Source organism: Ascidiella aspersa, chromosome 1, assembly GCF_963924565.1.
Source record: "Ascidiella aspersa chromosome 1, kaAscAspe10.2, whole genome shotgun sequence".
NCBI classification, from domain to species: domain Eukaryota; kingdom Metazoa; phylum Chordata; class Ascidiacea; order Phlebobranchia; family Ascidiidae; genus Ascidiella; species Ascidiella aspersa.
The window spans coordinates 3,892,246-3,907,269 of NC_139447.1; the positions used below are offsets into that span (position 1 = coordinate 3,892,246).

Consider the following 15,024-nt stretch of genomic DNA (forward strand, 5'->3'; position numbering starts at 1 on the left):
TGTTGATACGCTTGATTCATTGATTAAAAATTGTAATAATGACGTCATAACCACGATTGGTTTACTACAGCAAAAGCCACATATCACATAAATGTTGGACTGGCGGTTGATTTTGATCCTTCTATAACACTAACTCTTAGTTCATATTGCTAACTTCTTATGAAGTTTCTCTTTATCGAATACTACACGGTGACCCCCCAGAGAAACCCGTTGTGACCCCTTGGGGGTCGCCAACCCCAGATTAAAAACCACTGAGGTATAGTGTTCTTATCGCCATGATGCACGGTGCACCCGTATGCGCACAGGCCAATCCAATATTCATTTGTCGTCGATGTAAGCTTCAAAGCGATATGGCTTACAAATTAGTTGGCGTTAGCGAGAATCCGTGTTTCCCATTCATCACAGTCATTAGTAGTCACGCCCTTCCAACACGCATCCTGTCGTTCTGGCTCGCAGAGGGATTGTTTAACGCTTCGTGGTCTTTGGCCGTGCAAGACCCACGGCTTTGCCAATGAATGTAGATCCGCAAATCGTTGGCTCGCGATTTGAACCATGTTCTGGCCCTGCTTTAATGACTCCGTTTTTTATTCATGCAGGCTGCTTTTAAGTGTTTTTGCTTTAAATGACCTTTATGCGAGTCTTTAATGGTGCTTTAAATGCAAATCTTGGATAGTTTTATGGTCATTGTCTTCTCATTTGAGTAAAAGCTCATTATTTATTTTACTAGGGAAATTAATAAGAGACTACTAAATAAAGACAGTTTTGTACAATTATTATCGCCGCGTATGAATAGAAACGTTAGTCTTGCGATGGCGTAACATCGAGGAACTATGCTGCCACCCAGCGACTATGATCGCATAAGACTGCCAACTTATAAAAAAATTTGACAAGAAGGTTTTCTCCACTACAATATTACATTACCAAAACAAACTGCTCGTAAGCCCATATTGTATGAAATTGGCAGTTCCATTAGCAATTTGCTATGCAAACAATAGGCCCACCGCCAACTTGTTCAATAATATTAAAAAAGGGTGCAGCATTTATTCAAGAATCCCTTGATTTGTTTTAAGGTCGGTTCTCTTGACGTCCACAATGATGACCAAGGCAATGGCCAGTCGCATCAAGGCAACCATCCTGTATGGAACAGAGACAGGGAAGTCGTATGATTATGCCAGGACTCTGCAGCAGATCTTCAACCACGCTTTCGACGCGAAGGTAATCAGGGAACACACAATAATAACTAAATTGCAATAATACCTTAAGTAGAAAAATCTTCAAAAACATAGAATTAAAACCAACGACATAATAAAGGTAAATACGCAGTTAGGTGCACGACAGAAGTTTAAGTTAATCGTGTCAATAAGACATGATCCTGTCGGAATAAGTCCTAAATTCATCGAAATGAGGCCTAAATGGCCAAAATAACACCAAAACTTTAGGGAGAGGGTATGGGACGTTTGGGAGGTTTGGTCTGGCATCGGCAGTTTTGTTGTCGACGTTAGGGCGCCCTAGTTTAAATTGCGCCGTTAGGGCGCCGCTGTTTTGGAACCGGATTTTTGGCCCGGTTTGAGTTTATTGGTGGGTAATGGGTGGGGTTAAAAAACGGGTTATGGTTTAATTTTTTTAGGGGAGTTATTGATGTACTTAGGGGTGGGGTTTGGGGTTAGGTAAAGTATTTTTTAGGCCTGATTCAGACGCTTTAGATCTTATTTTGATGGGTTTAGGTCTTATTCATATTTAGAATATACTACGACTATTTAAGTATTAGTCCTATTTTGGTCTTATTTAGTCCTATTTTGGTCTTAAAAAAATGTACAGCTTTTCTAGACTTGATGAATTTTCGACTGTTGCATTGTCAATGTGTTAAAACCTAGTAAAAGTATCACCTTTAAAGGCCCTTTTACACTACAGCTGCACTGAGCTGAGCAAAGCGTAGTTTGCATTTAAATTCTATTGTGGCGAGCGTTTCAAGCTTTGCTAAACTCAAGCCCCGTGCAGCAGCTGCAGCTAGCTTAAAAATACGCTTTGGAGCGATTTTCACGCTTTGCTAAACTCAAGCCCAGTGCAGCTATAGAAACACGTTACGTTTGGAGCGATTTTTACGCCCAGCGCAGCTCACTGCAGCTGTAGTGAAAACAATTTCACGCCCAGTGCAGCTCAGTGCAGCTCAGTGCAGCTGTACTGTAAACGGGCCTTAAAAACATGCACCACAAACCCATGTTTCCTATAAATTCCCTTTTTGTTTGCCACGCGGGGTCCGAGAAGGTTAGATGGTATGACATAAAATTTTAACCCGTTTCAGGTTTACTCGATGGACGAGTTCGAGTTGTACAAACTAGAGTACGAGACCCTGGTAATCGTTGTGACCAGCACTTTCGGAAACGGGGATCCGCCAGGAAATGCCGAGGTACGGCCCTGTCAACAATAAACCAATCCGACAATAAAGTTTTTTTGTTGTTGTTGTTTTTCTTTTACGGATAATAACTTGAAATACCGAAAGCCATTGCAGACTCCCTGAGGATTCGGTGAGTCTGTAATGCAGTGGTTCTCAACCGGGAGTCCGCAAAACGTTTTCAGGGGGTCCACAAAAACTTATAAATATACCATTAGTAATTTAATTAACGCTAGGTAACATGCTTAATCACAATCTTGCTGTGATGAAATCATATTGTAACATGTTGTAAATCGAATCGAGTGTGACAGAACACTTCCATTGTGATGTAACAAAATAGATTGTAAAATGGAAGGCAGAGGAATTACAACAGTTCATCTATACTGGATTTTGATTAATGCTATTATTCTCAAAGATAACGTCTAGCATTGTCAAAAACACTGCCACGCATTTTAAGACTTGCTTGGGCGATGCAGCAGCAGAAATCACTTAAACCTGTCATAAAGTAAATTGGTGTTGTGTGTTACTTTACTCAAAACAAGGTGCACTAGACAGACATACTGATTTACTAAAAAGAACTAAACGCAGATATCATACCAGAAATATGTTAGGAGTCCGCGACCATTTGAAAGCATCAAAAAGGGGTCACCGGTACAAGAAGGTTGAGAAACACTGCTGCAATGGCTTTCGGTGCATTACTTATACGTAAATCGTTGGTCAAAAAGCAGCTTCAAAAGGGCTAGATATAGGTTGTTAACACACATATGTTTGTGCCTGTTTCATTAAATAAATACCAGACTAGATTCAGTTTTGTTGTTAAAAGACGATTCACATTGTGCTTCAGGTTTTTGCCGAAAATTTGCACAGAATGGAGCGAAACCACAAGAAGGAAAACAACGTCATTAAGTAAGATTCTTGTTGTTTATGTGTTCTTTTTGGGACTTTGCACCGTACTCATATCAACAAACACAATTTTAAGCAATATACAAAAACTGTTGTTATTTTTATACTTTCACCAAATCATACCAAGATATACCAATTGAAAAGAAATTTTGAAACATTAATACGAGATTCACTAGTTGATTAGGCCTTTACGTGTGTATATATGCCAGAGTTGTTCTTAAGTCAATAAGTTGAATCAAGTGCACTTAAGTCACTGTTTTCTTGACTTGACTTAAGTATTTTCACCTGACTTGAGTCTTTTAAACAAATGCCTGGTTAAAAATAGAATTAAACAAAATAAACAAATAAGGTTATTTATATTATTTTTGCACATAAAGAAATTTCTCGCTAAACGTCGCGTGTTTGTTGTTTTTTTTACTTAAGTAATTTCTTAATCGGACGAGTTTACCAAATTTTATAGCCTAGCGTTTAGTTTTGTATGACTGTGACTTGAATTGGAATTGACTTGCTCTAATTACGACTTGACTGGGTGTTACAACTTAAGTTTTTTTCAAAATGACTTGAAGTGGACTTAGGTTATTTTGCACACAACTTGGTCTTTTTCAAAATCACTTGTTTACAACGATTGTAATTACAGTGTTTGCCACTGGTTTCCCCTTAGGTTTGAACGCCTAAAGGCGCTGTTTAATACAACACAGTCGAGACCTTGCCCAACTTCGAGTCTTAAAGTTGCACTAACCACCATATTTTCCGCAGGAGCATATCAAAAGCAAAGAGATTCCAGAGTGTGGCCACCACCACTCCAACAAACAGAAGGGCTTCGGCGCGCAGAGCAACCTTAACAAGCAGGGACAGTTTCAATACAGACGTAGGAGGCCCTCTTGCAAACATCAAGTAAGCTATTGTATGCCAAGGAGGGTTTGGGTATGCTCAACTAACATGTCTCGCCTATAATGATGTTTGGCAATGAAAGCTTTGTCTTATTCATGTCGTTGGCGTTATTCATGGCGTTGAAAGCGTTTGTCTTGTTCTGGATGTTTGCGGCGAAACAATGAGGCTATTCAAATAGTTCGATCAGGGCAAACCTTAAAATCAAGCAGACTGTTACTGCAATATAAACACGGGATATTTAACACAACCTATTTCGCCCAATGATCGGCATGGCACACAACTATTCAATGTTTGGCTCAAAAGAAATACTTTCCTTCATTTCTGGAACGAAATAGGGGTAGTACTCATTGTTCGATGTTGAGCTTTATTATTAAAATTATTAAGCAACCTGTGAAATGTGCCTCAAAGTTTGTTAATTTGTATCCCTCCCAAAACATTTTAGGAGAACTTATTTTCACTGCTCAATTAATTCCTGCCTTTCAGTATACTTTTGTACCTTAAAAAACTGATTTGAAAAAGTCCAAGAACTAAAACCTTACTTTGGTGTAAATTCCAAAAGTTTTTTCAAAAAACCCATCTTTTAAAGTAAGCTCTCGTTATCACCAAAAGCAAGAGTGTGACTACTGTAACAATTTCCTCAATTCTACGGCAATGTGTTTTACCTCAAAGGTTCGCGGTGTTCGGACTCGGTTCCCGCGCCTACCCTCACTTCTGTGCCTTTGCTCACGCGATCGATTCCCTGCTTGGCGAAATGGAGGGTGAAAGGGTGCTCGAAATCGGAGAGGGAGACGAGTTATGCGGGCAGGAGGAGAGCTTCAACAACTGGGCCAGGGAGGTGTACAAGGTAGGTGTGGCAATTGGAATCGTTATGCTTTAAAGGGCTGTAGTTACTAGTAAAAAGGAACATCACGATTTGCTTGTGTTTCTATTAAGTTGGCGCTGGCTCTTAAAGCGAGAGCCGACGGCTGCCTATGGTCTCTTACACGTTTCTTGTTAGGACTGACTCCAAAGAGCAGGCAGCTAAAATACCTGTCCTTAACCACTTGAACTCTAGACAGAGTCAATTCACCCAGTTGATATTGCTCGTTGAGTACATATTCACAAATCCCAGAATAACACGATTGTCCATGCCGCTATAGTCTCTAAGACGCGTTAGTACATGTTAGAAGGAATTGTAAAGCGCTAAAAGCTCTCGGGGCTTGTTCACGCCTTATTGAACGCCGATAACGTACATAGTGACGTCAAATTGGACAATACAAAGTAATATTGCATGATAAATGCTAAAATTGCTCATGATGGTTAGAATACTGATAGCCCACGTTCGACCGATATCACTATAAATCGTGTGGCGATAAAATAAATTGCAATAGCAAATTTGATGGAATTTTGGGCATAAACACATATTGTAGCGGAAAATTTAACAAAATCGGCAAAACAACCTAGTAGGACATACTTTTTTACTTTGACCATATAAAGCCCTGAAAGCTTGTCAAGATACCTAATAAAGGTGACAGTAAAATAACTTCAAGAATTAACACGAAAATTAGGCGGCTTGTTAGGTCAGAAGATTGCTTGTGATGTTGCAAGTTGGTGTATATGTCAGTCCGAGGTCGTTGGTTCGAATCCACCTCGGGTTAGTTTTATCGAACTTGTGAAAAACAAACATGGCTCCACCTACACGTTCATTAAGGTTTAATATGGGTATTTATCGGGTTGTTAGCTCCAAAAACATAATATTACACCAATCTCGCTAAAGAAAACTTAACCGAAATGCTAACCTCTCAAAATGCATTCTTCACCCGCAAAACTTCCACCATTTAGGCGTCTTGTGAAACCTTCTGTCTGAGTGAGGAAGGAAATGCCAACTTCGCCAGCTCCACCCTGACCGTTCCCAGCTATGAGAAGGACAACTTCCGAGTTACTGTGCAGCCGCCTGACACTGAGGAGCCCAGCATTCTGTCGAGTAAGTTAAGGACCGCTTCTCATTGCCTCAGAGGCGTAGCTAGGGGTCCCTGGGCGCCAAGGTGCCAAAATTGGCTGCTTCTTCTTAAAAAAAATTGTCCGAATTTCTAGAAAATGTCCTTCTTTTTGACATACGTCCCTATTTTGTCTTATTTGCAACAATTACAAAAACTTCAATATTTTTTCCTTCGAGAATTTATGAGATCTCAAAGCGCAAGACATTGTAAATAATATCAAAAACATCAATGGGAAAAGTTGAAAGCCCTCGAGAATTTTAAGGACCGGTTCTCATTGCCTCAAGGCGTAGCTAGGGGAGCTTGGGGTCCATATGTCCCTTGGCACCAAGGTCCAGGGGCGCCAAAATGAGGCTGCTTCTTCTTTAAATACAATTTTGTATTAAAATTTGAATTGTTTTTCCGTATAAAGTAGGGTGTATGGTAATGTAATAAAAAATGTGATTAAACAAGAAGGAGGGGCGCCAATATTTTTTTAGTTTGTCCCCGGGTGCAAAATAACCTGGCCACGCCTTGGCATTGCCTGTCTATATCCGTGTGAAGTGTACGCAGCAAATATTTAGTTTTTTGAAGGAACAAAACAGACTTCTAAACATTTCCAACAGCTTTTAAACCATTGTATAGAAATCTACTAGTTTTAAATCCTTCACTTTTTGTTCGTTCTACAGGTTTGGAGAAACTTCATCGCAAGAAGGTCTCCTCGTGCCGACTAAAAGCAAGGGTAAACCTGCAATCGGAAAAATCAAGGTGAGATTTGAACACTGCTTAAAGAACTGCTGGTCCGGTCCATTAAAATATACCTACAATCCGCTGTTGTTTTAACAACAATAGACATAACCTTTTTTTAAATACTAGTGTTGTAATGACTTTTATGTCAATGACTTGACTCAAGTGCACTTAAGTCGAATTTATTTACGCTAATTTATCATGATTTGTTCACTTACAAAAAGTTTAGCAAACAGAATTGGGTCGCCAAAGCTTCAGTGTTATGCTTAGGCTTATATTTGGGTCTCCTCGAAAATAACTTCGAGAAGCACTGGTTTAAAGCAACGCAATTTATCTTCGAAATGATAAAAGGCATATTTAACATAACCTAACTGCGTTTAGTCGCTCAACTATCAAAGTGGAACTGAAAACTGAAGAAGATTCAAGATATCTTCAGTTTAAACCGGGAGATCATCTGGGTATTTACCCGAGTAACGACCCTGCTCTTGTTAAAGGTAAAATTTCTCAAAAATAGAGCTATTTCAATTACATAGACATAACCATACAGTATTAAAAACCACATTGTTTTTAATAAAGTTGATATCTATAGTTATACTGTATAATATTTTTGCATTAAATAGGCTAAGAATATGTTTACTTCTTGTCGTACAGAACTTCTATTGAAATTGAGAGACGCACCCGAAGAATTTACGCCTCTGAAATTAGAATTCCTCAGCAGAGTCGAAAACAAGTCGGGTAAGTTCGAAAAAGCTTCACAATTGAAATTTGTTAATGCGCGGTTCAACACCCGTTTATATTCATATAATCTTAAAAATATACCTGTCCACAACGATTACAACTTGTAAGAATGGATTAATGTGAACCCTTGAAATCGCTAAACAATCTTATCTTCTAAAAAGGCAAACATTGCAAAACTTAAGGTATGAACCATCATAATAAAACACCATTTTTCATTTTATTTGTTGCAAACAATTTCTTTCTGCCTCAAAACATACTTCTCCATGTCCGCTCCTGAGAAACATCCCTTATAAGCTCTCGAGTACCTGAAGAAATCGCCCATCATTTAAACCAGTGCTACCCAACCTTTTTTAGCTCGCGACCCACTTTAAATGCAAGTTTTATTGTGCGACCCGCAATGAGATATGACCAAACGATTTAAAAACAAATTACTAAGAACAAATTAATCTCTTCTACTGGCGTACGTACTGAAATAGTTAATGCGACACAACACATTTAATTGTTAATTATTTGTAACATTGGTGCATAAATGTTACATAACGATAATGCAATAATTTGCCGATCTAAAATGCTTCGCGACCCACAGTTTTCATTTAATTATTGCACAATTCTTCCTGCCTAACAACGGACATTTTCTGAAAACAAAAATCCTTATAATCTCTCTCTTCCTGTAGGAGGACACACGGAGACGTGGAACGACGATCTCCGGCTTCCGGCTTGCACGCTTTGGACCGCTTTCTCTCGCTTCCTCGACATAACAACTCCTCCTACTCCGAAACTCCTGCGATACTTCGCCGACTGCGCCGTCAATCCTAAAGAGAAGGAACGCCTGGATATGCTGAGCGAGGTGGGGAGACTTTTGTTTGCTTGTTTTTTGTGCATCTCGACTTGATGACTGTAAAGGTCTTTTCGCCTTCCTTGTGTTATTCTTAATTTTTTTTTAATATTTGCAAACATGCAAACATGCAAACAAATAAATTGAATCTTGAATCTTTTAATAAAGAAATTGGCGTAAAAAGCTCAAGGAGAACAAATTATTGCAGTGATGTAAAAAGACTTTAGTGCACAAATAGTTTTTATGTAAATAATAAACTGATTGAATATTCAATTGGAATATTTGCACCATTTTTAAATTTACCATTTACGTATTACTGTACACCTCATAATTGCTGTATGTATTCATTAGGTTTACATTTTTCTAAAATTGCCATTTAAGGATTTTAGAATTGCAATTTAACCATGCTAAACGTGAAATAAATGGTTTTATTTAATAAAAAGGGCACAAGGCACAAAAAAAACGAATTATTATTAGTTTTGTGTATCGCCACACTTTTTCTTTTTAAAGCCGAATATTGCTCGGAAGTTCGCACATAATAACATCGCGAAAACAGCGTAACATAGACGGACCCTTTCCGCATATGTACATTGATAAATGACATACCTTATACATAAAAGTACACAATTCACAAATGCCCTGCACGGTTCGTCTCTGTGCATCCCGAAGCGCAATTTCTTTTATTTCGTTTTAGCGGTTTATTGACAAACTTATTTTTTTTCTACCAGGGGAAGAAGGAATACGAGGACTGGAAGTTCCAGAACGTCCCAAACCTCGTGGAAGTCCTTGAAGAATTTCCCTCCATCCTCCTGATGCCCTCGCTCCTCCTCAGTCAACTTCCTCTGCTCCAATGTCGATATTACTCCATCAGCAGCTCACCAGCTGTACACCCCAATGAAATCCACTGCACTGTCAGCGTGGTCAAGTACCAGACGCAAGGTAGGTGGACTGCGGCGGTTTTGATGTTTTCTTACTATATACTTTGTTTTATATATAACTAAAATTCATCTAAAAACACTTTAACACTTTTGACAAAACGACTTAAGTCCAAGTCCAGACATTTTGGTCACAGCACTCGATTCATTTAAAAACAGTGACTTGAGCGTACTTTAGTCAAGTCAATGACTGAAGTCAAAACAACACCCTTTCTTTTATATCTAACTACAACTGCTCTAGTTGTTTATTTTAATCTACTGAGGCATATAGAACCTTGCCTTACTATAAAATTGCCCAAACTAACTTGGAACCATAAAGGGCTCCTTGGCCTTGTTTCTACAACAAGTGCTTCATTAGGTCAAGTAGAAAAATCGTTTAATCGTCAAATTCTTTATATAGTACCACCTGATCACCCTATTTTAATGTAAAGGAGGTTTGTTTCGCATCCGCTGAAATCCTTATTTATTCTCGTGTATATTCATGTTTGGGTTGAAATTTTCATGTTTTTACTTTTTTTTGCCATTCGAGTTACTTCTTTTCGATCTTAGCACCTTTGGATACAATAGGCACGAAAACGGACCAAACCCGTACATTTAAACCTGGTTGTGTGTTACTTAAATAGGAATGAATCGGTTGATTTATTTATTACGCTGGATACGAAAAGGTTTTGTGTTAAACAGGAGGCCAAGGCCCGCTCCACCACGGCGTTTGCTCCACATATCTCGACAACCTTACATCAGATGAAGATATCCCGTGCTTCGTCAGACCGTAAGTGTGTGTCTATGTATATCTACGAATAAATCTGATATAAGCACTTGTTATCATTACTTAAACATTGTCAATCAATTTTTAAAAGGAAAGCAGCATTTAACACATTACTATTTTAATATTTAACTTAAAGTTAATAAAAATAATTTCAGGCATTAATAAAAAATCTCCACGCTGTATAATGTAAACTAGCATTGTAAGTGCTTACCCAGGTGCTACGAAGCAAGCTACAGTTCCGTCCTTGAGTTTATTATCAAAATATTGTCAATCGATATATAGGCAACAACTTATAGTGTTTTAAAGTCGAATTTCGTTTTCGATTAAAGAATAGATTGCGAATGTAATGTAGGCCTACATGATTCTTGTAAAACGTTTCAAACTGGTATAACTATATAGAGCAGTGGTTCCCAAAGTTTTTTGGCTCGCGGCACACTAAACAAATCTTAACAATTTCGCGGCACACTAACAGAACAACAATAGAGTAATTTTACAATCGCCCTTAACACACGACAAACCTATATGTTAATGTCTCAATATTATTAATTTGTAATGAATAGTGCGTATTTAAGTCTAAAATGCTTGCGTGTATGCCTATTAGTAATACAAATACTTTTTTCATCATAACAAAAAGCTTCGTGGCACACTTAACAATCTCTCGAGGCACACCAGTTTGGGAATCACTGATATTGAGTGTTAATGATTTAATCGAGCAATAACATTATTGCTTGCGCCTTCAAGGCCAACTTTGGCAACTCAATTAAGTTGTATAATACTCAGGGTTGCAACAGCCCTACGAAAAAATTAAAGACTCAAGAAAATTAATAGCATTTTGAAAGTTAGATTGCTCGACATTCTTTTAAATAATTCGAAAACAACACAGCATAAATTCAATAAAAAAGTTAATTGTTTTTAACTGGTCTTACTTAACACGCCACTTAAAGCAGCTTATAGGGTGTTTTTTTTCAAGTCCTTCTTTAACCAAAGAAATTCACACAAATCGGGTTGTAAACTTTTAATTGTTCCTTAAATCGAGTTTTTATGATTTAATCCAACAATAACAATATTGGTCGCGCCTTCAAGGCCAACTTTGGCAACTCAATTAAGGGCTATCATATGGCAAGAAGTTTCACAAAAATCAATTTGTAAACTTTTAATTTTTCCTCAAGTGCTCCAGCGTTCCACCTTCCGGAGGACCCGAGTCTTCCTTGCCTCCTGGTGGGTCCTGGAACAGGGATCGCACCTTTCAGGAGCTTCTGGCAACAACGGCTCCACGAGACTAACGCATCAAGTAAGTTTGTTTATAAATCAGATTTCGATAAATTACATTAATTCAGTTCATTTACAATTACTCTGTTAAATGCTTCAATTACATTGCAATTACAATTACATTAAAAACTGTAATTAATTACATCAATTACAATTTTCGGCATTGAAACTTCAATTTTCTCAATGTCAATGTTTTGAGTCAACATTTTAGCAAATTACAATTGCAATAAGAATTACACAGAATGAAAATCCCTTAATTACATCAATTATAATTACAAATTACAATTAATCCAACTCTCTTATAAATAGACCTCCACATTGCTCTAGAAACAGGTTGAAACATTTTACTACAAATTATTTTAACTCTATCTCGCACCTGGATGTTTTCAATTTAATGTCAAACTTGTTTGTGCTTTTTGCTTGACTACTTGTCTTTATATAGTGCCACTTTGATTACCCTATTTAATTAGAAAAATATGACCATTTACAAAGCTGTCTGTGTTCGATACTGCTACGTTTTTGTGTCAGCCAGTTAGTAACATAACTTTGCTCAATAAATGACCAAACTATATTTTGACAATGTTAATTGTAAAATGGACAAACTAATCGAAACCCGCACTTTGCTCAATATTTTTTTTTTGACAACGTTGATAAATTCATGTTTGTGTCAATAAAACACCGAAGAAACTTTCCTCTTCTATTTCAGACGCCAACAAACGAACACTCGCTTTATTGTTCGGATGCCGTCATCCGGAGCAAGATCACCTCTACAAGGATGAAGTTGCTGAGGCGAAGAAGAAGGGAGCAATCACCCACAACTACACCGCCTTCTCCAGGATCCCCAACACGCCAAAGGTGCGCTGCAAGCCATTTTTTTTAAAGTGTACACCGAAAGCCATAACAGACTCACCGAATCTGTCGATCAATGCTTCAAGCAAGACAGGAACAAACAACTCGACTGCAGTGATGTTCGAACTTCTGACCTCGGTCATACCGAGACCGTCGCTCTGCCAACTGAGCTACAATGGCTTAGAGAGGAACGAGTCGAGAAACAATAGTCTGCCTATGCTTGCTAAATTATGTTAGTACAAGCAAGTGCATATTAAAGAGGCCTACACGGCCATATCATCATTAAAAATTAAAAAAACTAGGTGTTTGAAAACTGTGATTTAGCCATTCTGAAGCTGCTTTTTGACCAACGATTACGGCTTTGGTACGTAAGAATACGTACGCTGTTAAACACGTATGTGCGTGTATCTTCATTGAATGATTATATGGCACTGTGAATTCTCTTCAATGTAAAGTTGCTTGTACTAACAGAATGTAGCAAGAATGGGCGTATGGTTGTTTCTCGACTCGCTCCTCTCTGAGCCTGTGTATTAGCGACGGTCCCGGCTTGACCGGAGGTCGTGAGTTCGAACCTCACTTAAGTTGTTAGTTATCTTGCTAGCCTGTCTTGCTTGCATCATTGATCGACAGATTCGGTTAGTCTGCGATGGCTTTCGGTGTACACTTTTTATGGGTTACATCTGTATAAAATTTACCTACCGATAACACAATATCTTTTGCTGGCAATAAAGCGAAATGTAACTTGAATTCAAATCGGACCCTTTCAATCCGGTTTAAACAACAAATTCATCGTGGTTTAGCGATTATTTTCGCCTGCTTTGCAAAGACGGTTCAACTTTATTTACAAATAAAACTATTGGCTTTAAAGAATTTTATTTTGTTCGAAATTATTTTAACCTAGTTCAAAATAGAAGTTCTTAAAATAGAAAGTTCAACCCGATTCAATGAAAAATTATTAAAAACAGATTGAACTTGGTAAAAGTTAAATTCATCTCGGATAAAAAAGGAATTGTCGCAAATTTAAAACAAAAGTTAAACTTAATTTATCAACAAATAAATCTTAGTTTGAATAGGATTTTATCTCGGTTTAAAACTGATAATAAACCTGGTGAAACATTTACGAAAAAACAGCCTGTTGTTTGTAACCAGCATCCAAAAACGTCGCTTTCTTTTCAGAAATACGTCCAAGACGTCATCAAGAACGAAATCGCCGACTTCGTTTACGACTCGATCGTGACGAAGAACGGCCACTTTTTCGTGTGCGGTGACGTCACAATGTCGGCTGACGTCAACAAGGCGCTGAAGATCGCGATTGCGCAATCGGGCAAGATGACTGCTAAGGAGGCGGAAGCCTACGTTGTTAAGATGAAGGTATGTTTAATCCGCTGTACTTGTGCTGCCTAGTATTTGAGCTGAAAAAGCAAGTTGAAATCTATCAAAACACTAAAAACTCGGTCGAGTACCGACATCGTAGCATATTTGTGTCCGCTTTAAAAGTTTTCCTGCCTTTCTTTTCGTATATACAACTAGACATGCTACCATAAAATTCTTTGTTTGAGATTTTAGATTTCAAAGTAACATATTTTTGAAAATTTTAGAAAGTAAAAATCCTTTTTATATGAAACCATACAAGCCTCTTTATGGCTTTTTGGTACAAAAGTATGTTTTACGCAGTGTTTATGTACTGAAAATTCGTCAAAATACCTTAATCTTTAAACAGTCTTTAAATTTATTTTATGGGCAGATTAGGTTATGTGCACAGAAACAGCAATACTAAAACCAATTTTTAAACATATGTGTTATTTTAGTGCCCTTATTGTTTAAAGTGTTTTATTTTCTAATTTTTTTCAAAAGACCTCTCGTAATGTAACTTTAGGCCTATTTCTGAACATCTTTCAATTGATTAACTAAAAGTGTGTGGCAACCCTATAACGCCTTTACATGGCCAAACTAAAAAATCATGATAAAACTTGTGTAAATAGAAAACGATCAGCAAATATAAAACCTCGTTTGCGCAGGAGGAAGAAAGATACCACGAGGACATCTTCGGGATCACTCTGAGGACCTACGAGGTTAGCAACGAGATCCGGACCCGGGTCCGACTCAACTCGGCTGTCTCTTCATAAAAGTGTTCGTTGAACAACCTTCAACAACTTTAATTGACAAATCGCCTTCGTGAACTGTTTCTATAGCAGGGGTTCTTGAACTTTTTTTACCGTGGACCCCTATAATTTTGTGTTGCTTTGCGTGCACTACGGTAGACAAGTAATTTAAAAAAGGACGTCATAAATTGACGTCACAATTCAAATAGACTTTATAAATTTGCAGATTTTGATCCAAAAATGTGAAATGAGTTTAAATACATTCAGTGCAAAACCGTTTTATTTTTAGTTAAACTGTTTTCTTTGAAAAACTGATTACTTCTTAAATATACACCAATGTTTCAATCAGGCCTTCTTGGACCCCCTAAAACTAGTTCACGGATCCCCAAGGGGCCCATGGACCCCAGTTTAAGAACCCCTGTTTCTATACACTTTTTGTAACTTCGAGTTGTGTTTTATTTGTGTGTGAGACAGTTCACGACTAATCCGCGTGAAAGATTATTTTTTTAGTTATTTATTTCACTTTAATCTTTCGTTTACGTGTATTTTCCTATCTAAAGTAGCTCTTTCCCTCATATAGCGTCGACCTAATCCGATCAGTAATTTTTCTGCAATGATATTTGGTTTATTGCGTTAAACCTT

The 15,024-nt window shown here is 37.8% G+C and overlaps 1 protein-coding gene across 1 annotated transcript in view; it reads left to right on the forward strand.

The window, feature by feature from the left end:
* Window positions 1-14,733, forward strand: part of LOC146166612 (nitric oxide synthase 3-like) — a 49,475-nt gene extending 34,742 nt beyond the window's left edge. Inside the window, exons 16-31 of the mRNA XM_083392482.1 lie at window positions 1,071-1,215; window positions 2,303-2,407; window positions 3,237-3,298; window positions 4,052-4,189; window positions 4,856-5,030; window positions 6,008-6,149; window positions 6,831-6,909; window positions 7,270-7,382; window positions 7,540-7,623; window positions 8,301-8,473; window positions 9,190-9,400; window positions 10,078-10,165; window positions 11,332-11,453; window positions 12,138-12,286; window positions 13,457-13,651; window positions 14,299-14,733. Coding sequence (XP_083248608.1) covers window positions 1,071-1,215; window positions 2,303-2,407; window positions 3,237-3,298; window positions 4,052-4,189; window positions 4,856-5,030; window positions 6,008-6,149; window positions 6,831-6,909; window positions 7,270-7,382; window positions 7,540-7,623; window positions 8,301-8,473; window positions 9,190-9,400; window positions 10,078-10,165; window positions 11,332-11,453; window positions 12,138-12,286; window positions 13,457-13,651; window positions 14,299-14,406 — 2,089 coding nt within the window. The 3' untranslated portion in view covers window positions 14,407-14,733. The remainder of the gene's footprint in view (window positions 1-1,070; window positions 1,216-2,302; window positions 2,408-3,236; window positions 3,299-4,051; window positions 4,190-4,855; window positions 5,031-6,007; window positions 6,150-6,830; window positions 6,910-7,269; window positions 7,383-7,539; window positions 7,624-8,300; window positions 8,474-9,189; window positions 9,401-10,077; window positions 10,166-11,331; window positions 11,454-12,137; window positions 12,287-13,456; window positions 13,652-14,298) is intronic.
* Window positions 14,734-15,024: the final 291 nt, after the last annotated feature.